Raw genomic sequence first — 25,083 nt, 5'->3', positions numbered from 1 at the left:
CCCCGGAGGGGCAGAGCATCGCCCCCGGTGGGCGTGCCGGGTGGATCCCGGTCGGGCACATGCGGGAGTCTGTCTGACTGTCTCTCCCTGTTTCCAGCTTCAGAAAAATACAAAAAAAAAAAAAGAAAAAAGAGTAATGTGTAGTGTGATTTATGTAAAACTGCAAAAACGTCCTCAGCTTCCATTTACAACTGAGGCAAATACTGTACTAATTCATGTGTACCCTCAGAACCACTAATACGTGTGATAAGGTGCCAAAGGACTATAAAACTTAGTATCAACAACGCCATTTTTTTTTTTTTTTGGATTTTTCTGAAGTTGGAAACAGGGAGGAAGTCAGACAGACTCCCGCATGCGCCCGACCGGGATCCACCCAGCACGCCCACCAGGGGCGATGCTCTGCCCATCTGGGGCCTCGCTCTGTCGCAACCAGAGCCATTCTAGTGCCTGAGGCAGAGGCCACAGAGCCATCCTCAGCATCCGGGCCAACTTTGCTCCAGTGGAGCCTTGGCTGTGGGAGGGGAAGAGAGAGACAGAAAGGAAGGAGAGGGGGAGGGGTGGAGAAGCAGTTGGGTGCTTCTCCTGTGTGCCCTGGCCGGGAATTGAACCTGGGACTCCTGCACACCAGGCTGACGCTCTACCACTGAGCCAAGCGGCCAGGGCCAGCAACACCATTTTAAGGAGGAAAAGTCAGGCTTCTTACCCCCTCCTTTCTGTGGAGAAAGAAAAGAGAAGAATGCAGGAGCTTCCTGGCTTGTAAGGGCAACTGGGTCAGATAAGTTATAATTTAACTGCAGAGCAAGGAAGATAGAACTTATCTGAGAATCCCTTCACTTCTCTTATCTTAAAAGCCTTTAGAAAAGAATGTTTATGTATCTTAATCAAGAATTCCTATACTTGGACTCACCCTAAAGTCATGAGAGTAACGTATACCTCTAGACCAGGGGTAGTCAACCTTTTTTACCTACCGCCCACTTTTGTATCTGTCAGTAGTAAAATTTTCTAACCGCCCACTGGTTCCACAATAATGGTAATTTATAAAGTAGGGAAGTAACTTTACTTTATAAAATTTATAAAGCAGAGTTATAGCAAGTTAAAGCATATAATAATTACTTACCAAGTACTTTATGTTGGATTTTCACTAAGTTTGGCAGAATAAATCTTTATAAAACTTACTATAGTTAAATCTATCTTTTTATTTATACTTTGGTTGCTCCACTACCACCTACCATGAAAGCTGGAACGCCCACTAGTGGGCGGTAGGGACCAGGTTGACTACCACTGCTCTAGACAAAGGGATCATGAGCCCCTCCTTACCCACCCCAACCGGTATGTGATTTGGTCTATAAAATCAGCCACAGAATTGTAGGGACTTTCTGCATGATTTGGGATTGTGCCCCCTGTAGCTAGCGGCTAATTAATAAATTCCTCAAAAATTCATTTGGACTTGGTGTCTCTATGTAACCCGTGGATTAAGGTACAGTATTTGACAAGATAGGAACACAAAAACAAGAAGAAATTGTACACTCAGTGTTAATAGAAAATGCTATTCCATTTCACTCATGTCTATTGCTATCTAAGAATAAAGTTCTGACAAGGTCGTTAATTTTTCTTTTCCCTTACCTAAGTACTTTTCTTCTCAAAGCTTTTTCGTACTCCCAAATAGTACCTAGTGGGAACAAGATTTTTTTTTTTTCTTGTGGGACAGTCAGAGAGAGGGACAGATAGGGACAGACAGACAGGAAGGGAGAGAGATGAGAAACATTAATTCTTTGTTGCGGTTCCTTAGTTGTTCATTGATTGATTTCTTATATGTGCCTTGACCGGGGGGCTACAGCAGACCGAGTGACCCCTTGCTCGAGCCAGTGAACTTGGGCTCAAGCTGGTGAGCCTTGCTCAAACCAGCTGAGCTCGCACTCAAGCTGGCGACCTCAGGGTCTCGAACCTGGGTCCTCCACATCCCAGTCTGACTGCTCTATTCACTGCACCACGGCCTGGTCAGGGGGGAACAAGAATTTAAATGCTAAACACACCAAATCCTGGAAGGGGTGCCTGAGGGCGATTTCCCAGCTCAGAAGCGTCCCTGGATGCCCTGAGGAGGCCAACTTTCCCTGGCCCAGGTGCGGGCTGGCCAGATTGGTTATTGCTGATAAATAGAATAATTACTGATTTGGCACATTTACTTTGTAACTAGCTGCCTTACAGAAATTTTGTTATTTTCAAGTTGATTTTCTGAGAATAATGATTTGTGAATTAAGTTGCTCAGACTGGTGTTCTACAAATAATGATAATTTGAAAGCTCTCTTTGAAAAATATTTTTGAAAAACTATACTTTTGGTTTATTTCATCACACTGGCCATCAGAGCTTATTCAATGCTACATAATAGTAATGACTGGCTCAATTGTCTTGACATTTTTTTTAGAAAAATCACTATTAAGATATATATTATATATATATATAATATATATATAATATATATATATTATATATATATTTATTTTTTGGTATTTTTCTGAAGCTGGAAATGGGGAGAGACAGTCAGACTCCTGCATGCGCCCGACCGGGATCCACCCGGCATGCCCACCAGGGGCTACGCTCTGCCCACCAGGGGGCGATGCTCTGCCCCTCCGGGGCGTCGCTCTGCCAAGACCAGAGCCACTCTAGCGCCTGGGGCAGAGGCCAAGGAGCCATCCCCAGCGCCCGGGCCATCTTTGCTCCAATGGAGCCTTGGCTGCGGGAGGGGAAGAGAGAGACAGAGAGGAAGGAGGGTGGGGTGGAGAAGCAAATGGGCGCTTCTCCTATGTGCCCTGGCCGGGAATCGAACCCGTGTCCCCCGCACGCCAGGCCGACGCTCTACCGCTGAGCCAACCGGCCAGGGCTGATAGATATATTTTGATGTTAACAAAGTACCTTTTTAAATTTCTTTTTAAAAATAACTTTGACCCAAAAAGGAGATTGAGTTTTGTCAAATGCTCTTTCTGCATCCATAGAAGCATTTGGCTTTTCTTATTTGACCTATTAATGTGACATTTTATAATAGAACAGCTCATTTGAAAAATGCCTGCATTCCTACAGTAAATCCTGATTAATTATGGAATAGACTGTAGAGAATCCTCAAGGAAGGGCTATTACAAATGACACAAGCTGCTTCTGTTTTGAATTATGTCCCCAGACAGGTTGAACCGCTCCCCACCTCCTTCCAGAAAAGGCAAACAAATGCTCAGTATCTGAGACTTTTGCCCTAATTCTAACATAGTGTCCTTGTCTGCTGGAGCTACGGATTCCTTTACCGGGAGCAGACAGATGTTCCTTCCGCAAGATCCCATTCCAATGATCCTACCCTATGAGGAGACAGACATTCTAGCCCAGGGAGGACACCGAAGAAAAGTATAACAAGGGCACCATTTGTTATTGAGCACCTGCTCCGCGCCAGCTCTGAGCCACACACTTCACACATTCTGTGTGACCTCCTGAAACTTGATGAGGTTCTTATCCCCATTTTACAAATGAGGTCAAAGAACTTGCCCAAGAACATAGTTACTAAGTGGCAGAGTTGTCCTTTAGAAACCAGGGGTAAAGCATGTGTAAACTGGATCTGTAGACTGGCCCTCAGGGATGGGTCTTGGGGCAGATCTAGGAAAGGTTACTATCCTGTTGAGCATGTGGCCCCTCCCATTTCTAGTCCTTTCTCTCGCCTGTTTCTGGCAGGCTAAGCGGTCCTGCGGTAGTGCCGTTCCCACACTGCTGGATCCAGGTTCTTGAGGCATCTGAGCTCACGTCTCATTTAAAAGTGAATGGGGGGCCTGACCTGTGGTGGCGCAGTGGATAAAGCATCGACCTGGAAATGCTGAGGTCGCCGGTTCGAAACCCTGGGCTTGCCTGGCCAAGGCACATATGGGAGTTGATGCTTCCAGCTCCTCCCCCCTTCCCTCTCTTTCTCTCTCTCCCTCTCTCTCTCCTCTCTAAAAATGAATAGGCCCTGGCCGGTTGGCTCAGCAGTAGAGCGTCGGCCTGGCGTGCAGGAGTCCCGGCCTTGATTCCGGCCAGGGCACACAGGAGAAGCGCCCATCTGCTTCTCCACCCCTCTCCCTCTCCTTCCTCTCTCTCTCTTCCCCTCCCGCAGCGAGGCTCCATTGGAGCTAAGATGGCCCGGGCGCTGGGGATGGCTCTGTGGCCTCTGCCTTAGGCGCTAGAATGGCTCTGGACGCAACAGAGCGACGCCCCAGAAGGGCAAAGCATCGCCCCCTGGTGGGCATGCTGGGTGGATCCCGGTCAGGCGCATGCGGGAGTCTGTCTGACTGCCTCCCCGTTTGTAGCTTCGGAAAAATGAAAAAACAAAACAAAACAAAACAAAATAAAAATGAATAAAAAAAAAAAGTGAATGGGGGAATCCTATTGCTTGTCATCACAAAAGTATAGTATGTTGACAGTGTTTCTGCCTGGTGTTCTACAAATTCAAGGAAAATAAATATCTATCATTTATGGAGTACCAGAAGCTGTCCTAAGGACTTTTCATGTATTATCAAATTTAATTGTTACAATATCCTTATGAGGCAACTACTATTATTCCCACTTCACAGATCAGAAAACTAAGACACAAGAGAGGTTAAGTAACATTCACATAGAACAGTAGAGCCAGGATTTAAGCCTAGGCTCTTAACCAGTACACTGTATTAATGAACTTAGGGCCAAGTGAACCAGAGTAACTACAACTCAGCTTTTTTAACATTAAACAAGAAAAAGACTTTATTGTTTTTACAGAGAGAGGAGAGAGAGGGAGCAAGAAGTATCAACTCCTAGTCGCTTTACTTTAGTTATTCACTGATTGCTTGTGGTACAAGCCTTGGCCAGGCAAGCCCAGGGCTTTGAACCATCAATGTAAGCATTCCAGGTCGACCCTTTTTCCACTGTGCCACCACAGGTCAGGATCACTCAGCTCTTACGTTGGAAAGATGGTGAGGTTCTGCTCCAGGTCTGGATTCATGTACAAATACTAAAATCAAGGAAGTCATGCCCAGGTGTTTTATAAGTGTCTGTCTGCATAAAAATCATGACCTGCTTTACTACTACCATGAAAGAGGTTACAACGTGTGTTCCTCAAATTCTAAAGGTGGTCATAAACTAGTGTTTCTTTCAGTGGTCACAGGAAAGGTACTAACAGGAAGGTAAGTAATGTTTCTTAATGTTGTCAGTTTAAAACAAAGGGTCTAGCGATCTTTGCCAGGATGACCTCATCCTCCCATTTTTTTTCTTTTCAATATCAAAAGAAAGTTCAGAATTTGGCATTCTAAATTAGGAATCTGAATCACAGCCAGACTTTTTACTGTTTCTCATCAAATCTGTTCTCTTTACTCTCTGCGTGGCTTCTTTTCACAATGGCAGCTTCAGTGAGGGCCCCAGCCTAGGATGTGGAATGCTCCTGCCCGTGGTACACACCAGACGCCAGTGAGAAAATACTCAACAATCCACCAGGACAGAAGCCCGTACTCCTGACTCATGGAATTTCTACTGGGATTTCTAAAAGTGCTTATCCTTGGTCTTTCCCTGCATATGGACATCTGTTTCCAGTGACCTGGAAACCTTCACAGAAGCAAAAGGTTTACAAACAAAAAAATTAAGATTTTATTCAAGATAAACAAAGGATAAGTGATTCATCAAATGAAATCATCCCATCATTTCACATTTTATCAAGAAGCCCACCAGTGAAAGCGCAAAGGAACAAAAATAAGCTATACAGTCGTCCCTTGCGTATCACGGTTCACTTTTTGCTGACTCACTGTATCGCGGGATTTTGGGGTATATTGGTATTTTTATATATTTACTATTTTAATTATTTTTGTGGCAAAATAAGCATTTTCTAGAGTGTAGAAAGTGTTTAAGAGCATAGGAAATGCTTATAAGAGTATGGGAAAGGTTTATAAGAGTGTGGGGAGGGTTTATAAAGCCTTAAAATATATATAAATAATAAAATAAATACAAGGTCACCACTTTGCGGATTTTTGCCTACTGTGGGGGGTTCCGGAAGCTAACCCCCGCGATAGACGAGACGAGGGACCACTGTATGGCACAATTTTACTTTTATGAAAATGACAAGAAAATAAGCCGCTTCCTTCCAGAGGCACGGAGAGGGCTTCAGAGCGGGCACTTGGGGAGTTCAGTGCGGTAGGTGTTTTCCAGCCTATGAGGAACACTTTCGGTATTTCAGCAACTAATGCAGTTGTGCCCGCACAAACTGATGCAGCACCGGCGTAGCCTGCAGCTTGCTATAAGTGCAACTGGTAAAAGCAGGGGATTATGGGCACACTCTTTTTCACTGGTTTATTACGAAAGAAAAACAATTCCCACAGACAAAATACCTAAATCCTTTTGCTGTCGCCCCCCTTTCCTAAATCCTCTGAAACTAAACACCCTTCACACCCCCGGTCTGCTCAGCCCACACGGCCACCACGCTCCCTCCCTCCCGGCTGCACAGGTCAGAGGTTCCCACAACCCGGACCACGCCAGTGCAACAGAACCACGTTCTAAAGGGTTGAGCCCTTTAGAAAAATGTAAATAGTTGCTAACTCATTCTAATAAATGGATTACTTCTGTCCCTAAGATTTTTAAAAATTAACTGGCTGATTTTAGAGAGTAAAGGAGAAAGAGAGAAACATTATTTTGTTGTTCCATTTATTTATGAAGTCACTGGTTGATTCTTGTCTATGCCCTGACCAGAGATCCAACCCATAACCTTGGTGTATTGGGAGAATGCTCTGACCAACTGAGCTATTTGGCCAGTACTGCCCCCTAAGATATCTGATGCTCAAGGTCGGGTCTTTTTGTTACCATTTGACTCCTGAAAAGTATGATGAAATAGTCACCAATTTGTTCATCTTAGGAGTGCTACTTAAGATCCGGATGTGTCAAAATAAACAGCCAGGGTATTTTCTAAAAAGTCCACGATGGCCCTTTTGGCTGTGTCGCCAGCCAGTGCCTGGACACTGCTAATGTGCTCCAGGGCCCTTTTGACCATCTGGTCTCTTTCCTGTGGGCTGTGGGGTGCTCCAGTGTCATCTCCCTCTGCTCCTGATTTTAAAAACTGTAGGATATAGGACTGGACCATGTCACTGTTCAATTCAAGGGTTTCTTTGATGCAAGGCAGGTCTGAAGCGGTAGCCAAGCTCAAGAGGTGAATCAGCGCCTGGCAGATTTGGGTCCGTAGGCTGGCACAGTACTTGAATTCCAGAAAGTCTGCGGTGTCTTCGCTCTTCTGCAAGGCAGTCACCAGTGCATCCCAGATCTGGGCGTACTGGCCAGCAGCTCCGTAGTGCTCCCTCTTGCCCGGGACGGAAAGGGCCGTGGCAGATCTGATGCGCACTTTGAAGTTCTTGCATGATGTCACAACTGATGTCAGAGCGTTGTAGGCCTGGGAGGTCCATGGGGCTGTTCCTAGAAAGAACCCAGTCATTAAAACAAATGAAGGCTTAGAAATAAATACGGTGAAAGGGAGAGGGGCAGGCAGAAGGAAACATACATCAGAGCTCAAGTTAGTTTATATATATTTTTTATTTAAAAAAAAATTTTTTTTTTTTGTACTCAAACACAGGTTTTAATGGGCTTTTACTACATTTAAAAAAGTTAGTTTATATTTTAGCTGTCACAAAATCCTATAGAACCTGAGTGGTGAGTGACCAGGTAAGTGGCCGAGTACTGACTCCCAAACCTCCCTCTCTCCGTAGACAAGCCTGAGCATGCTCAGGGCCTCTGCTACCCAAATGGGGACTCTGGTGACTCTGAAAGGGGGGTGCTGGCCGAGGGGGTATGGCTCGGTGGGAGAAGCATGGACGGAACTGTAGCCGCACTCGTCCTCTCAGTGGGCCACTTCCAGCAGCGCAGAAACGGTACAACTGTATGCCCAGGCCTGCTCAGGCTGGGAAAGGACTGTTCTGTCACCCAGCTTAGCATCCAGACACTGCTCTGGACATAGCAGGTCACTCACTGTTCTGCCAAGTGAAAATTTTGTCTAGGCCGGGCGTCCCCAAACTACGGCCCGTGGGCCGCAATGCGGCTCCCTGAGGCCATTTATCCAGCCCCCACTGCACTTCTGAAAGGGGCACCTCTTTCACTGGTGGTCAGTGAGAGGACCACTGTATTTGGCAGCCCTCCAATGGTCTGAGGGACAGTGAACTGGCCCCCTGTGTAAAAAGTTTGGAAACCCCTGGCAGTGCCTGGGGAACAGAGTACTCAGATTAACCAAAGGCTCAATTTTCTAATTTTGAGAAGATGATGCCCAGATTTCTGTCTTCGTTCCTTTCCTGCTGGTGCCAGAATATCAGCTTGCTTTCCTCCTCGTCAGGGCTCCCACTCCCCATTCCATTTTGGGGGCTCTTTTTCCACAGGATGGGCAGCAGAGTAGACTGCAGCTTTCCTAAACTCTCCCAGCCCTTCCGGCTTCTTTGTTGCCTCCAAAGGCAGCCAAGCAGACACCCACCCTAAAAGTCACATTGGGCTCTTTCCTCAGTGGGAAAAGCCGCAAGGTACCGCTCTACCAGCTTCCGGCTGACTGGTCTCCTGGGATGCTCTTGGCAATAATGGGGAGGAGAGCCAGATTCCCCTAACTTGATGCATGCTCTGCTGGTCCAGAATGGCTTTCCCTCTCCAGGCACGCCTTATGTTTTAAATCTTGTCACACAGACAAATGTATAAGGCAAATGCTGGCAACCAAAGCGAATGGGATTTGAGGCTAGGCTCCACATGCCCGAGCTGCTAGCAGCCACTGATGATACATTGATGTGCACGGCACGTCGTTCGTTAGAGACAGATGCCCTCCTACGTGAAGCGTTCCACTTCAGCACCAAGGGCTCTCTTTCCTCCATCACAGCTTTTCCCTTTATTTTTTCCCTGCTTGTTAGAACAGTATATGCTGACTGAATACAATTTAGAAAATGAAGCAGAAAATAATCCTACTCACTATCCCATCCAGAGGCAACTGCTGTTGATAATGAGGCTAATTTCCTTTTCAGTCTTTTCCTACCCATTTATTGAGATCATACTGCAGAAACAATTTCATATCCTGGTTTAACTTGCTTAACATCAGAATTATTTTCATATTATCAAAAATCATTTGTAAACATAACTTTAAGTGACAACAAAATATCCCATTGAACATATCTATACCATAATTTATCTCAAACCCTTTTTCTAAACTTGGGTGTTCAGTTTGTTTCCATTTTTTCCTAATACTGTGATAAATAATACTGTTATGAACATCTTTAGTAACAACACAGACTGGTGTGTGCTGTCCAAAGAGGCACTCCACACAGAGCAGAGGAAAACTTTCTTACCTAATGGAAGAGCAGGATTTTTAAATACATTTCCCATTGCATAACAAGCATTCCATCGAACTTTCATGCCAGCCTCAATCAGAACAGTAGAAATTAAGGCTTGAATCGACTCCTCAATGATTTCAGCAAATCGGGGTTTTTCTATATGAGATGGCTGTAGAAAATGTAGCAAATTTCCAAGGGCCCGGACTGCGTTACTTTTTACCTAGAATAAAATGTAAATGCATTAGGTCCAGCCCAGTTGGCTCAGTGGTAGAGCGTCAGCCCAGTGTGTGGATGTCCTAGGTTTGATTCCAGATCAGGGCACACAGGAGAAGCAACCATCTGCTTCTCCATCCCTCCCTCTCTTGCTTCTTTCACTTTCTCTCTCTCTACCTGCCGCAGCCACGGTTTGATTGGAACTAGCTGGTCCCAGGCACTGAGGATGGCCCCATGGCCTCTGCCTCAGGTGCTAGGAAGAGCTAGTAACCTCAGGTGCTCGGCTGCTAAGCAACAGAGTAGTGCCCCAGATTAGCATAGCATCGTCCTCTAGTGGGCTTGCCGGGTGGATCCTGGTCGGGGTGCATGCAGGACTCTGTCTTTGCCTAAACCTTCACTCACTGAATAAAAAACAGAGAGAGGAAAAAAAAAAGTAAAAGCATTAGGAATCTGTTTTGCCAAGAGATGTGTCAGAAAGTATAATTTCAGCTTAAAAAAAACCAGGAGGTCCTAGATATCTTAAAGCAAGAAGCCAATGAAAAATGCAGCCTGTAAAAGTGCAAGTTCTCATAACACTGCAAAGTCTTGCAGGGTTAACAGTTGAGCCATCAGAAAGGTGAGGTTCTGGTATTTTTAGTGATAGATGGGGCTTCAGAGATCTCCATCTTCCTCGAGTTACAAAGGTGGCATGCCAACCCCAGGAGCCAGGGGACACTGCTGGTTTGCAGCAGAGCTGGGAGGAGGAGCTACGTCTCATAGTTACTGTCTAATACTCTTCTTTTAGAGAAAAGCATTTTTTTTCTTTGTGGTATACTAGAATCATCTGGGGAGCTTTCTTTTTTAAAGACAATTCCCAGAGCCTATGCTCAGGAATTCTGATTGAATTAGTCTGAGATAGGGCTTCCCAGGTTTTCAGAATCACCGTACTAAAATTGAGTACTTGATATGGGTCAGGTACTCTGTTAGGTGCTTTAAGATGAGATATCTCAGAGCCCAATATGTAACAACTGCCACGGTTGAAATTACAAAACTGACCTCCCGAGAAGTCAAATGCATCACAGGTCACCCACCACTAAAGGGCAAGCCAGGATTTGAACCATGTCTAACTGGCTCTAAAGCCAGGATTATGCTTTTATTTGTTTTTTGTTTTTGTTTGTCTTTTTTTTTTTTTACAGAGACAGAGAGAGTCAGAGAGAGGGATAGATAGGGACAGACAGACAGGAACGGAGAGAGATGAGAAACATCAATCATTAGTTTTTTGTTGCGACATCTTAGTTGTTCATTGATTGCTTTCTCATATGTGCCTTGACTGTGGGGCTACAGCAGACCGAGTAACCCCTTGCTCAATCAAGCCAGTGACCTTGGGTCCAAGCTGGTGAGCTTTTGCTCAAACCAGATGAGCCCGTGCTCAAACTGGCGACCTCGGGGTCTCGAACCTCGAACATCCTAGTCCGACGCTCTATCCATTGTGCCACCGCCTGGCCAGGCCAGGATTATGCTTTTAAAAATTATTCAAAACCAAGATCTGGTCACTTTTCTGACTTGTCGATTCCACTTAAAATATTCTTTTGAAAAAACCAGATTAATAATAAAATAAACATGGATATATTGTGTAGTATTACAAATGACGCTGATGTTTTTTATGAGCTAGGAGGTAAGAAACAAATTGTGCAACTATGGAGTAGGCCACTTTACACCCTGAGTACACTCTCACTCTCCTCTTAACAGGGATAAATCAGAAGGAATAAAACAGTAACACACTAAGTATCTCCCTGACAAATACCAGGCTCTGTCTTGGTTTTACCTTGTCTTTATCCCTGGATGCTTCTATCGCTGATCGCAGCATCTTCAAGAGCAGGAGATCGGAGAACTCCTCCTGGAAACTGGGCTCTGGCGATTCCCTGTCCAACCAAGGCAGGCAAGACACGGTTAAAGGTAAAACCCACTGAAAGGTATATACATACAAATATAGTCACTTAGTATAACTATAAAACCTTTAGGAAAACAGCTTGACACATCTGTTCAGCTTATACCAAGAACTTACATTTTATACTGTTTGACCTCATAGGTCCACATTTAGGAATGTAACCAATAGAAATAACTCAAATGGAGATTTCCTGTACAAAAAATGTTCAATGTGTATAAAAATCTAAAACAATATATGTGTCCAATAATAGGGAAATGGTGATGACTGCATAATAACAAACAATGGTTTATAAAAAGTTAGTATTGATAGAAGTCAGGAGAACGCTTATATATGCTGTATGTTAGAGTTAAGTGACAAAAAGCAGGGCACTTATGTATGAGTAAGGACAGTTGCCTGTGGGGAGGGACACTAGGAGATTAAGGTAAGAAAAAGGCTTTACACTGAATACCTACCTCTTTGTACTGTTTGATATTTTTTAACCTGTGAGTATATTACTTTAAAAACATAAAAATGTGATATTTAAGGAGAGCAACCATTAAGAAGGTTTTGGGTTTCCACATTTTCTGTAAAATGTGGACATAGTTCTTATATCAACATACAGTATTTTTGCACAGAGATATTAAGAACAGCTTACTAATCTTCTTACTTGAAGGAAGATAAAACAAAGCAAAGCAGGAAGACTGGCCACATGTGGGGGCATTATGCCAATTCTTCTACTGTAGAGAGCCCACCCTCGGAGTCACCCCATGGAAATGAGCTGAGTCACCTACATGTTGACAATCATAGTGTCTGTCAGATTGCCCAGGGACCAGGCTGCTTTGGCCCGGACATTCAGAGACTTGTCTTGAAGTGACATCAATATTGCATTTGCTGTGTCTGCAACAAATATGACATCCTATAAGATAAACAAAACAAAATGATACAGTTACTTTAGAAGTTCATACTGCTTCCTTGGAAATTCTCAGTTCATTTTAAAGTGATAAGCCTTTACCACAAATTTCTATTTGGAAATCAAAATTCATTTACTCAATTTACTGTTTTTCTTGTACACTACAATTTGAACACCCATTAAAATCCCAGGGGAAGGTCTCCCATGATTTTGGTATTTGCTATACACACACCTGAGGAGTCTACAGACTTGCTCTTGTAAGCATCTGATTCCCTGGCCTGTGACAGTTACCTATGAATTCTGTGCTTGGATTTATCTCCACCTTGAGAAACGATGTTGCCAATGAATGCGTTTCCAGAACACCTCCTATTCACTTACACACTTCTCAGCGAGCTAAATGTCACAAGTAAGAGTGAAGGAGAAATTTATTTCCTTCTTAGTAAAAATCTATCTACCTTCTAAATTATTACTATCGCATGGTAATGCCTCATCTTATTTGTTTTTCAATCATTCATTAAACATTTACTGGGCACCTAGCTATTTATATGTGCAGTGCGCTAAGTACTGTAATTAAAAATAAATGAACCATAGGTATTACCATATTTTAGTAGCAATTAAGGAAACCAGATTGCAAAGCAATTTAACTTCCTTTACTGTTCAACTCAAGAGCTCTAATTCACCAAGAAAAGGGTTGATCTGGACCAAAAGGGGCCCAGAAGAGCCACACAGGCTCGCTCTGACCTGTCTGAGGCAGGGAAAAACCACGTAGACTCCGAGGGCCCGAGAGGCGGTAGCTTTCACCAGACGATTCTTGCTGTCATTCAGCCCAAGCAGCACCGTGATGCACAGGATCTGCCAGTCACTCTGCAGGAAGGAAGGGGGGCAAAGGGGAGGCGAGGTGAAAACCCTGGGGAGTGCATGACTTTGACAAGTGACTGTGACATGTCTGTGTTTGAGTTCACAGCTGACACCTTGGTAGAGAGCAAAGGTTCACTTCCGATCCAGCTGTTATCTGAGCACCCCTTGGTGCGGGCCACACACAGCCCCTAGGATCACTTAACCTTCACATCTGTGTGAATTAGGCCACTTTACTCTCCCACTTCATTAAAGCTGCCTTCTTTATAAAAGCTAATTCACATAAGTACAAACACAGGTAAATGCCACTGGGAACTAAAGGAAAGAACAGTTTGAATGCCATACGTGTTGGGTACCAGCTAAGTATCTGCACATCCTTCATGTTATGACTCACACCATTCCCATTTTATAGATGACAAAATGCAGTTTCAGAGAAGTTAAGATCATCAAAGAGCCAGAAAGCAGGAGAGCTGAGATTTAAACCTGTATCTTTCTAAGTTTTGGCTTTGAAATCTTTCTGAAATTTCTCTGACTTCAAAGCCTCTACTACCCCCTGCCTTCTGAGCATGGGAGGAAAAGCTCTTCCGAGACATGAAGATTTTTAAGTTTTCCCATCGCCCTCACCCACACTCAAGCAGAATAAGCCTGTTTTCCTCAGAGATGATAAACACTGGTTCAAAAGGAAAAAGGATCAAAATCAGGCTCGAGCTGTGATGCTCAGAGGCAGCATTTAAGGGTAAGAAAACACACTTGAAGTTACCGGCAGACTGCCGAAGGCTTCTGGCAAGATGGAAGACAGGGCATCACAGGCGCTCGCCTGTAGAATCGGGTCGTCTGCGTTCTGCAGAGCTCTGGGTAAAGGACCATTCAGCATCATAGTCCAGAACAGCACCACCTGGAACAGGGCATGGTTACAACTGCAGCCCACGAGCAGCAGTGGCCCCAGCTCAACACTAAGACCACCCCCGTGACTGCAGCAATGATACATTTTTCCTTCCAACCGCAGCTTTTTATACTTGCTCTCTAGTCTTCCACAACAATGAAAAGACCTCTAAAAACAACCAATTGAATCCTTCCATTTTAATGATTAGGAAACTACAGTCTGCTAGCATTCACAGACAGAGATAATAACGAGGAGGAGGAGGATGAAGATGATGATGACAGGGACTATAGCAGCAATACCAGCTCATGTTTTTCTGAGTGTTTGATGCTCCAGGCATTGTTCTGAGTGCTTTACATATATCAGCTCATTTTAATCCTTAGCACAACTAAATGAAGTATTTGTCATTATCTCCATATTCATACAAGGAAAGTGAGGCACAAAGAAATAATGTACCTTGCTGGTGGGCAGCAGAGCTGGACTAAAATCCAGACCAGACACCCAGCGAGGGCTCTTTCAATCTGATTCCTCATGGGCACAGAGCTCAGAGTATCAGGGTGGCCTCAGGCCCTGTGCCGGAGGCAGGCCTGGGGCTGAGACCTTCAGCTATGGATTCCTGTCTCTGCAACCTTGGGCAAGTCACTAAACCGATCACTCAGCCTCAAAATGAACTGAATGAAGCACTGAGGAGAGAGACACCCGTGAACTGACATTCACTCACCACGGTGACCGGAACCCTCTGCTCAGGGGCTACGGTAGAATCTGGCTTGTACTGCTGTATTAGGCCTGTGCCCAGTTCTTCCAAAAGCTGTGAAGATAAAAGAAGTAGATATCTGAGCAGACTCTTAGAACTCTGGAGGTAAAACTACTTCTGTTTGGAGATTACATCAAATCAAGGGGAAACATAACTTCCAACTGATTTTCTTTCTTTTTTATGTCACTTCTGTCAGACGCATTCTTTCCAGGAGCAAAAATCACCTGCCATATACAGTATTGTTCATTTCTTACCAAATCAATTCTTTGGGTTTATATATAGAGCTGAAACCTCTTAAAAAACCTCAACACTGGTGAACATATGATATAAACGGAACAGAAGAAAAAGGGCACGTGGTTCGGAACGAAAATGACCTTTGCTCCATGGAGCTGAACAGACGGATCGGACTCCCCCATGCACCTGCAGATCACCTCTCCCAGCTCCATCAGGTAGGCCTGGGCCACTAAAAAGTAGCCCCTCGCAAGGTGAGCCAACACCTGCAAAGAGAACAGAGCATGAACCACACGACCTGAATGCAGGGCTGCAATATCCGGAAAAGTGGTTCAGTATTTCAGAAATCACTGGCACTTAACTCGGGGCTGAAACATGGCATTGAACTAAGTGAAGAACAACCATAATCTTTACCTTAGGGCTAAAATCAATGGACTGCATCATATAAATTTATGGTGCTTTGTAATTTATGAAACAGTTTTCATTAAGATTATCAATATTACTTCATTTAATTAAGCCTAGGTATAATTTTTTGAGGTAGGTCTTAATCGACTGTTTCAGCTGAAGAAGCTAATGTTAAAAAAATTTAAAGGTTAAAGAGGTTAAAGGGTATGTTTAATATTAAGCAGATAGTTTGGCAGCAGACCCCAGGACCAAACTCATGTCTTAGGATCACACTTGGGTACATAACAAGCAAATACTTTAATCTAGGGGTGTTTTCTTCCTTTGAAGGAGCAATTACATTTTGTTGTCTCTAAGCAGATATAAGACCAGAGAAAAGTTTATAGAGAATTAAACATTTATTTAACTTTAAGTTGCAGAAATCACAGATTAACAACAATGTCTTTCAGAATTACTATATAATTATTATATCCACCTATTAATATACTACCTGAGGTGACTACAATGGCTTGCAACGAAAAGGAATAAACCTGACATTTCAGAGCCAAAGGCCCCGCCACACAGAGAAAACAGCAACAACAAAAAAGGCACTCACACCTACAGTACACCTCCCACTGACGCCGCTGACGGGTGGCTCAGTTTTACATTATTTCCACACTCCTCACCAACTTCCTAGGAAGGAAGAATAATTAACTTCCATTTCAGAGATGAGGAAATGAAACCTCCTACCTGCAAGGCCTCCAGGCGCATGGGGCATGGTACGTAGCTCCCTGCCGCACAGCCAGCATCGACACCCAGCAAGGAATCCTCCCTGGGCAGCACGACAGTGGAAATGCAAAGGCGAATGAGCCAGCAGGGCTCTGAAGACCCCTTCGGTGAACCAACTGATGCTTCTTCCAGAAAGGGTCCCACGGGGGCTTTCTTCCACCAGTCCGGGGGGTTGAGGTGAGGAGTTTCTGAATTGCTATTGCTGAGTCCAGAAGAACAGGGCTGCTGCAGAAGTAGCTGGACTTCAGGTAAAGGTGCGTGAGTGGACACTATGGCTCCCAAGAGTGTGAGACTCGACACACGAACATTAACATCTGTCAAAGCAAGCAGTAAGAACCTATCACCACCTGACTAGGCGGTGGCGCAGTGGGTAGAGCATCGGGCTGGGATGCAGAAGGACCCAGGTTTGAGACCCCGAGGTCGCCAGCTTGAGCGCGGGCTCACCTGGCTTGAGCAAAAAAAAAAAAAGCTCACCAGCTTGGACCCAAGGTCGCTGGCTCGAGCAAGGGGTTACTCGGTCTGCTGAAGGCCCGCGGTCAAGGCACATATGAGAAAGCAATCAATGAACAACTAAGGTGTCGCAATGAAAAACTGATGATTGATGCTTCTCATCTCTCTCTGTTCCTGTCTGTCTGTCTGTCCCTATCTATCCCTCTCTCTGACTCTCTCTGTCCCTGTAAAAAAAAAAAAAAAGAACCTATCACCATGCGAAGAGCTGTTATAAGGATCACAGTTATTCCTGCAGGTAATTAAGAATTATGACATCTTTGTTTAATCTGAATGTAATTACATCCATGTTCTAGTTTATAGGAAATACACAGGACAACAATACAAGTTAACACTATGAAGAAACTATCAGACAAACTGAGAATGTGAGACATTCGATAAGACAATTGGCTTGAACTTTTCCAAAACTCAGTATCATGAAAGGAAAAGAAAGGGCAGAGACTATTCTAGACTTAAAAAGGCTAATGTGGGCCTGACCAGGCGGTGGCGCAGTGGATAGAGCGTCGGACTGGGATGCAGAAGGACCCAGGTTCGAGACTCCGAGGTCGCCAGCTTGAGCGTGGGCTCATTTGGCTTGAGCAAAGCTCACCAGCTTGGACCCAAGGTTGCTGGCTCCAGCAAGAGGTTCTTCAGTCTGCTGAAGGCCCGTGGTCAGAGCACATATGAGAAAGCAATCAATGAACAACTAAGGTGTTGCAATGAAAAACTGATGATTGATGCTTCTCATCTCTCTCCGTTCCTATCTGTCTGTCCCTCTCTCTGACTCTCTCTCTCTGTCCCTGTAAATAAATAAATAAAAAAAAGGCTAATGTGGCATAAAAACTAAATGCAATACATGAACCTTGAATGAATGTAGGTTAAGGAAAAGCTATAAAACACTTTTTGGGACATATGGAGAAATCTGAATGTGGACAAGATATTACACAATCTTAAGAAATTGCTGTAGGCCCTGGCCGGTTGGCTCAGTGGTAGAGCGTCGTCCTGGCGTGCAAAAGTCCTGGGTTCGATTCCCGGCTAGGGCACACAGGAGAAGCGCCCATCTGCTTCTCCATCCCCCCCTCTCCTTCTTCTCTGTCTCTCTCTTCCCCTCCCGCAGCCAAGGCTCCATTGGAGCAAGGATGGCCCGGGTGCTGGTGATGGCTCCTTGGCCTCTACCCCAGGCGCTAAAGTGGCTCTGGTCGCGACAGGGCGACGCCCCGGAGGGGCAGAGCATCGCCCCCTGGTGGGCGTGCCGGGTGGATCCCGGTCGGGCGCATGCGGGAGTCTGTTTGTCTCTCCCCGTTTCCAGCTTCAGAAAAATACAAAAAAAAAAAAAAAAAAAAAAAATTTGCTGTAAATTTCTCAGGTACAAAAATAGTTTTGTGTTTTTTAGATCATCTTTATTCTTAGTATATACATGCTGAGGTATTTAGGGTGAAATATCATATCTATAATTTACTTTCAAATGGTTCAAGGAGAAAAAGTCTATAGAAATATATATACACAAACAAAAATACACATATACACACATATGTGTGTATGTATGTGTAGATATATATATATATCTACACATACATACACACACAGATACACATTGCAGGAAGGAAGAGACACAGAAAGCAAATATGACAAATATTAATAACTGTTAAGTCTAAGAAGAGGTATGCAGATGTTCAATGTACTCTTCTTTCAAATTTTCTGTGGGTTTGAACATTTTGACAGTGAAAAGTTGATGGAGGACAGAGCCAGACACTTGAAAGGGCCCTCAGAGACGGGGTACCCTACCCTCGGCTCACAAAGCAAAGCTGGTGGGTGGGACAAGCAGCGGACGGAGCCAGGATGTGTTAGTCTTACTCATCACTAATGTGATGAGACACCTTAAAGCACGATTTATCTTTCGGGGTCCCATTTTACACATTGGTATAAGGAGTGAATTAAACCCAGTTTACAGGGCATTATCTCAGTTAAGACTCATCCAAGTCTTATGAGGTTGGTATAATCCTTTTTTCCTTCAGAGAAAGAGAGTGAGGGAGGAAGGGAGAGAGATGAGAAGCATCAAGGTGTAGCTGTGTCATTTTAGTTCACTAATTGTTTCTCCTACAAGTGTCATTTTAGTTCCCTCCTTGATGGGGAGGGGGCTCAAATTGAGCCAGTATTCCTTTTTCAAGCCTTGGGCTCAACCAGCAACCTTGGGCTTCAAACCAGCATCCCTGGGGTCATCATGTCAATTATCTCGCACTCAAACCTGATGAGCCCACACTCAAGCCCATGACTTTGGGGTTTCGAATCTGAGTCCTCAGCGATCCAGGTCAATTGCTCTAACCATGTTCCACCATCAGTCAGGCAAAGAAGTTAGATTTTATATTCCAGTTTTTCTTTCCAGAAAGGAAGTCTGTCTATCTGACTGTCCATTCATACTCTACTTGTGACTCAAGGATATAACTATTGTGTACTAGAGGGGATCCCTTGCACTTGACTCAATCTAAGGGATACGCTGTTTATTGCACTAACATATCAAAGAGGCATTAAACTTTACAATTAATTTTCCAGCTCACTTCCTGCCATTGGTGCTTCAGGGATCAAAAGTGGAGTTCTAGCAATGTATGAATCTCCTGAAAACTTGCAGAAAGTAGAGCTAAACAATTGCTTTGAATATTTTTAAACTAATAATCTAGATTTGAGTGACATACAGAAGCAGATAGTTTTAAACTACCACTCACCTTTGTGGAGGATATAAGGCTTTATTTGGTTCCAGACTTTGGTCAGCAGGCTGAGTTTCAGGCGGTTATAAGGTGAGTTTGACACCAAATTTGCAAGGCACTGCAAAGGACAAGAACAGCTCATCAACGGGCCTGATTAAGCCATAACAAAGACAAAATTTTAGTGTTCAATTTTAAAAGGAAGGTCTTCACACTACTTATTTGAAAATCACTTTTTCTTTTCTGTCTTTTGGGGGGGGGATAGCAATAGTTTTCTCATTGGTACAACTTAAAACTAAAAGTAAAGGAGTACTTTTTTTTGAAATGGATTTGGACATACAGAAATGGGAGGTAAGATCAAACAAGTAGGTACAAATAGGATATCTTTAAATAAAATTACTACTTAGTTATTATATTAAGTCAAGTTACTTTTCAGCAATGTACAACTTTATACAAAATTGAAACAGAGAACTTGGCACATTTACCTTAATTATCTGAATAAGGGTCTGTGAGTCTGATTCAGCCACCAAAGCCAACAAAAGACATCTGTGCAACTCTCTGATGCTGGAAGCAATCATTACCGAGAAGGGCGTAAAAGCCCTTCTGTGGTCACTGGTATCTTCAGCAACAGAAAGAAACTGCTTTGAGCCTTCCAAGATGGCAGATAACACTTGCAAAGCACAGGCACGCGTCTGAAATTTCAGGATGATTCACATCAGTTTACTAAAAATCAGAAAGTCGGATCCCCTTCTTCCTACACACATTTTCAATTTTCAAAGTTTTTTAGGATCATTTAAATTAGAATAAAGGCAATGGGATTATCTATCAGGTCCTAAAAGTAGCCATGAACTGGGCCACTTGCACCCCACAGGTAAAACAAAGATCTTGAACCATACAGCTGTTAGGTTTTCTTATGGTAAGGAGAAGTCTAAGCTACATTGAGTACAAAACCCTGAAATCATGAGCATGAGAATAACAAAGGTTAGAGCCTAGTTTACTCAAGCATAAGACCAACTGAAAAGAGAGACCAGCCTATGATGTAGAAAAAAAACACACACGTCTAGAGTCTGTTTCACATCCAAGTTCCTGAGGACATTCTGGTTTATAGTCTATCTGGAAGCACCTCTATGAGCGCTCGATGTCAATTATTATAGATAAGGTATTAGAAACTACAACTTCAACGTGGCAGGCCCCATTTGTGATGTAAATTTTTACAAACATCCTTATCCTTAGGTGCAGGATAACGATGCCAGCAGTGAGAGTCCTTGATAATCAAAGAAAAGAGGACCACTGCATACAACCTTACGGCCAGAGAGCAAACACGTGCACCTTTGTTAAAGGACTGCTGTATCTGCCTGGAAGTGTCACTGCATCAGTGCATTTTCTTTATAAGATTAGATCACTTAATTGATACTGTGATGACTTTGCAGTATTACAAGTCAGAAAAGAAAAAAAATCAAAAGAAAGTCCATTTAACCAAAATGAAATGTTAAGTGATAAGTGCAAGACTAGTAATATGAAATAATAGTGTACACTCCTTAGCCAGCTCACTCACAAATGGCAATTAAACTTTGTCAGATATTTTTAAAGCAGGGAAACATAATTTTAGTATCTAATCTTAAATATTTACTCAACATGAAGTATATCTGAATTTCATGTGAAAAGATTTTCCAGGAAACTTTCAACTAGATTATCTCCAAGTAACCAAAGAATAACTCCTCCACGCCTTCTGTAGAGTGGAATCATAAACTACTACTTTGAGGACAAATATGTAGTATAAGAGTGTGATCCTTTGGAATTAAGCATAATCACAAATTAGGATGTTGATAATGTATTTGGAAGGGTTGTGTACGTGTGTGTGAAAGAAGGAGGGGGGGGGAGAGAGAGAGAGAGAGAGAGCGAGAGAGCTAGCTAGTGGGTTTGTGCTCAAGTCCGTTGATACAAGAACTTAGATTGGAGGTTGGCAACCTTCTCCGGTAGAGGGCCAGTAGTACATGTTTTGTATTTAAGACTTTGTAGACCACAGAGTCTCCGGAGCAGCTGCTCAACTCTGCAAGGTAGCACAGGTTCTATATAAAGGAAAAAAAATGTGACAGTGTTCCAATGAAATATTACTTATGGACAATGGAATGAGAACTTCGTATAACTCTCATAGGCCATGAACTATTATTATTCTTTGATTTTTTAAAAACTATTTAAAAGCATGAAAACCACTCTTAGCTCATGTATCATAGAAAGCAGTTAATGGGCCATATCTGCCCCACAGGCTAGTGTGCCAACCCCTTGATTAGATGACTGAATGGTTGGAACTGAAAAAGGTACATACATTATGCTAAACCTCCATTTCTTCAGAAGGCAATTTAAAAAAAATCACAATTCTAACAGCGCACAAACCAAAAAAATTTAAAACTAACTTGTGGAAAGAAACTGATGCTTGAAAATCAAACATTTTCAATCCAATTAACTTGAACTTTGGTACCCTCAGAAGGAAAAAGCACCCATGACTGTCACAGACAAAAACAAAATAAATGTCACTGAAATTGGTTATTTTCCACCACTGAGGTATAAAATCTATATAGAAATGTGACACTACATCGAATTATACTTCTCATAGTTTTGATTTAATCTCTTTTAAACCCTGTTTAATATATCTTTTGTTATAAAACTGCTATTTATGACAGTGAATCTGGTTCAAGTTCTGTTCATTTATTCTTATATCAATATTTAATATACTGTTTGCCAGTTCTAATAAGCCCTTCCAGCAGACATTACTGATGTGCAAGTAAACCAGTGGAGGTGTGGCTCGAGAGCTCATGATGTTGTCTGTATTGTCTAGACATTCACAGTGATGGATGAAAGACTTTTCAATCTTACAAACACCAGTGTGCTCAGTTTCACCAGAGGGTAGTTTCAGTGCCTTGGACATGAAGGGGTTTCAAAGGTAATGAAACAGAAAAGCCTCTTTCCTTTTCTGCTACTTAAGAATGTGGCAGAAATGTCTGCTAAGGTAGCTTAGTCTATTCTTATGTTTTCCTTTTTTTATGTATGTTCAGTCTCAGGATAATTCTGGGAGGGTGATGAAGTCCCTGCCGGGAGTGGGTATCACAGAGGTTTCAGCGTAGGGCACCTGGCTGTTCTCTTCCTCGGCTTTGTCCGAGTACTGACTACTCTTCACACATGTTCAGGGTTAATTCCACTGGCTGACACTCCCAAAGCTGGTTGCCTTTTCGGTGGAGGCACTTGAAGACTATGTCCAGGTCTCTAGATTTGGAGACATCCAAGCAAAGGTCATCTGCTCTTGGCTGCCCATAAGAGAAAGCCTGATTACCTACCATTCCATGACAGCTAAAAATTTCAACTCTATTCTTTCCTATTGATGCTACCTATCATCTAGATTTTGATTTGTTTCCACATTTCATAACTCTCTAAAAGAGAAATAATCATCACGGAACTTGAAAATCAGTATAATTCTCAAGGTACCAAAAGGAAGGCCTGCCCCACAGTTTGTTCCTTAGATCAAGTCTTGTTGATATGGCTACATAATCTCCCTCTGTAACACCCGAGGAAATCCTTTGGAAGAAATTCTTACATTAGCTGTGTTATTTTACTGATGGTTCTGTCCTGCCTGGAAACCTCGGATGTCCTTCCTGAAGCACACTTCCAACATGTAAATGTGACAATTTCCCATACTGCCAAATCCTAAAGGAAATTTCTAAGTTTTCTTCTTTCCAGTGAACTATCTGAGAATTTCATATTCCAATTTCCTGAAAGCATTCTGTCACTGTTGGGGTCCTGAATGGAAGAGTCATTTTTCCTTCTGTCCATTGCCCTTTGGAAAATTTCTCAGTATATCAGTGAAAATTGTGCTTCCTGTTGAATCTACCATAGCCTGTATCAGAGCTGCCCTGAACTCAAATTATCATCATTGTGCACTTCAACACAGATATCATACACTATCGTTGTCTTGTCACATTTCATCCCAGCTAAGAGAAGCTTCAGTTATCCAACTCTATACTCTAATGAGCACCCAAGAAAAGGACCACTCAGAGGCCTCTACATGTGGCTGTGCCTTTTAATCCAGCTCTGATCAATCCAGAATGCTGTTCCATTTCAATTATATGAACGAGTGCTTTTAAGTTTTTGCACATTACTTTCTAGAAGTCTATATGAAAAGTCCCTCACATTGGCATCATCGACCAAAGCACTTTCTTCTAGCACGTGTCCTGGCGCACAATCAATTACACTGTGGAGTTTGCAGAGGTGTGCTCCAAGCCTCATCTGTACAATAATCGAAACATTTACACCCTTCTAAATTTAATATCACTAAAAATCTATTGAGTATAATCATGTCACTTATCATCACATTAAACTGACAATTTTTAATCATTATTTTGATCTTTTTAAAATCCTCTTTAAGAATGATGACTGGGGCCCTGGTCGGTTGGCTCAGTGGTAGAGCATTGCCCTGGTGTGTGGATGTTCCAAGTTTGATTCCCAGTCAGGGCACACATGAGAAGCAACCATTGGCTTCTCCATCCCTCCCCCTTCTTTCTCTTTTCCCCTTCTGTAGCCATGGCTTGATTGGCTCAAGCACATCAGCCCCGGATGCTGTGGATGGCTCCGTGGAGCCTCCACCTCAGGTACTAAAAATAGCTCGGTTGAGAACATGGCCCTAGATGGGCAGAGCATCAGCCCCAGATGAGGGCTGACAGGTGGATCTAGGTCGGAGAGCATATGGGAGTCTGTCTCTCTATCTCCCCTCCTCTCACTTAGAAAAAGAAGAAAAAAAAAGAAAGAATGATGAATGGTTTTCCATTTCTCCAGGACCGTCATGTGGCTTTTATACTGGACCTAGGGCATCTTTCAGAAGGAAGTTCTATATTTTGTTTATTTATCACATTTCTTGTATTCACTGAAGTTAAAACAGCAAGAATGTATCTAAAAGCGCCATTTTGTAATATGTAAACTTTCTCATGGCACTCTAAGTCAAATGTAAACAATTTAAAAATAGAAAGCTATAAACATCATGAAAATTATTTCAACCTAATTTCATCAGATATGACCTTATAACTTCTCTGTATTCATATCCCAAACTCACACGTCCCACATCCCCTTAGCTATAGTGCAGGTGCTTTACATGGCTTGGGTAATGAGGCATTTTTTTGTGTGTATAACTTAAGCTAGTTTATTTTTCTTAACCTGTAAAAAGTTTTTAAAGGGTCACTTAGAAGTTTTCTTAGGTGGTAATTAGTTATTTAAGGTAGTTCAAATGTATTGTGAATTGCTAGCCCTTCTTTTTCTTTTTACAGAGACAGAGAGAGTCAGAGAGAGGGATAGACAGGGACAGGCAGACAGGAATGGAGAGATGAGAAGCATCAATCATTAGCTTTTTGTTGCGCATTGCGACACCTTAGTTGTTCATTGATTGCTTTCTCATATGTGCCTTGACTGTGGGCCTTCAGCAGACCGAGTAATCCCTTGCTCAAGCCAGCGACCTTGGGTCCAAGCTGGTGAGCTTTGCTCAAACCAGATGAGCCCGTGCTCAAGCTGGCGAGCTCGGGGTCTCGAACCTGGGTCCTCGGCATCCCAGTCCGATGCTCTGTCCACTGCACCACCGCCTGGTCAGGCTAGCCCTTCTTATTTTTAAGGTAATTAAAGCAACTCACTTTG

At 43.1% G+C, this 25,083-nt stretch overlaps 1 protein-coding gene across 1 annotated transcript in view; it reads right to left on the bottom strand.

Moving 5' to 3' along the window:
• Window positions 1-5,695: 5,695 nt before the first annotated feature.
• Window positions 5,696-25,083, bottom strand: part of HEATR6 (HEAT repeat containing 6) — a 36,283-nt gene continuing 16,895 nt past the window's right edge. The window contains exons 10-20 of the mRNA XM_066363893.1: window positions 19,899-20,105; window positions 19,435-19,534; window positions 16,190-16,542; window positions 15,202-15,324; window positions 14,795-14,881; window positions 13,954-14,088; window positions 13,080-13,202; window positions 12,220-12,344; window positions 11,327-11,423; window positions 9,325-9,529; window positions 5,696-7,429 (exon numbers count right to left, since the gene is read on the bottom strand). Of these exons, the coding sequence (XP_066219990.1) occupies window positions 6,888-7,429; window positions 9,325-9,529; window positions 11,327-11,423; window positions 12,220-12,344; window positions 13,080-13,202; window positions 13,954-14,088; window positions 14,795-14,881; window positions 15,202-15,324; window positions 16,190-16,542; window positions 19,435-19,534; window positions 19,899-20,105 (2,097 nt within the window). The 3' untranslated portion in view covers window positions 5,696-6,887. The remainder of the gene's footprint in view (window positions 7,430-9,324; window positions 9,530-11,326; window positions 11,424-12,219; window positions 12,345-13,079; window positions 13,203-13,953; window positions 14,089-14,794; window positions 14,882-15,201; window positions 15,325-16,189; window positions 16,543-19,434; window positions 19,535-19,898; window positions 20,106-25,083) is intronic.

This window comes from Saccopteryx leptura, chromosome 2, assembly GCF_036850995.1.
Source record: "Saccopteryx leptura isolate mSacLep1 chromosome 2, mSacLep1_pri_phased_curated, whole genome shotgun sequence".
In the NCBI taxonomy this organism is placed as follows: Eukaryota; Metazoa; Chordata; class Mammalia; order Chiroptera; family Emballonuridae; genus Saccopteryx; species Saccopteryx leptura.
Note: the sequence above shows the minus strand (reverse complement) of the source record. Positions and strands in the feature narration are given on the sequence as shown.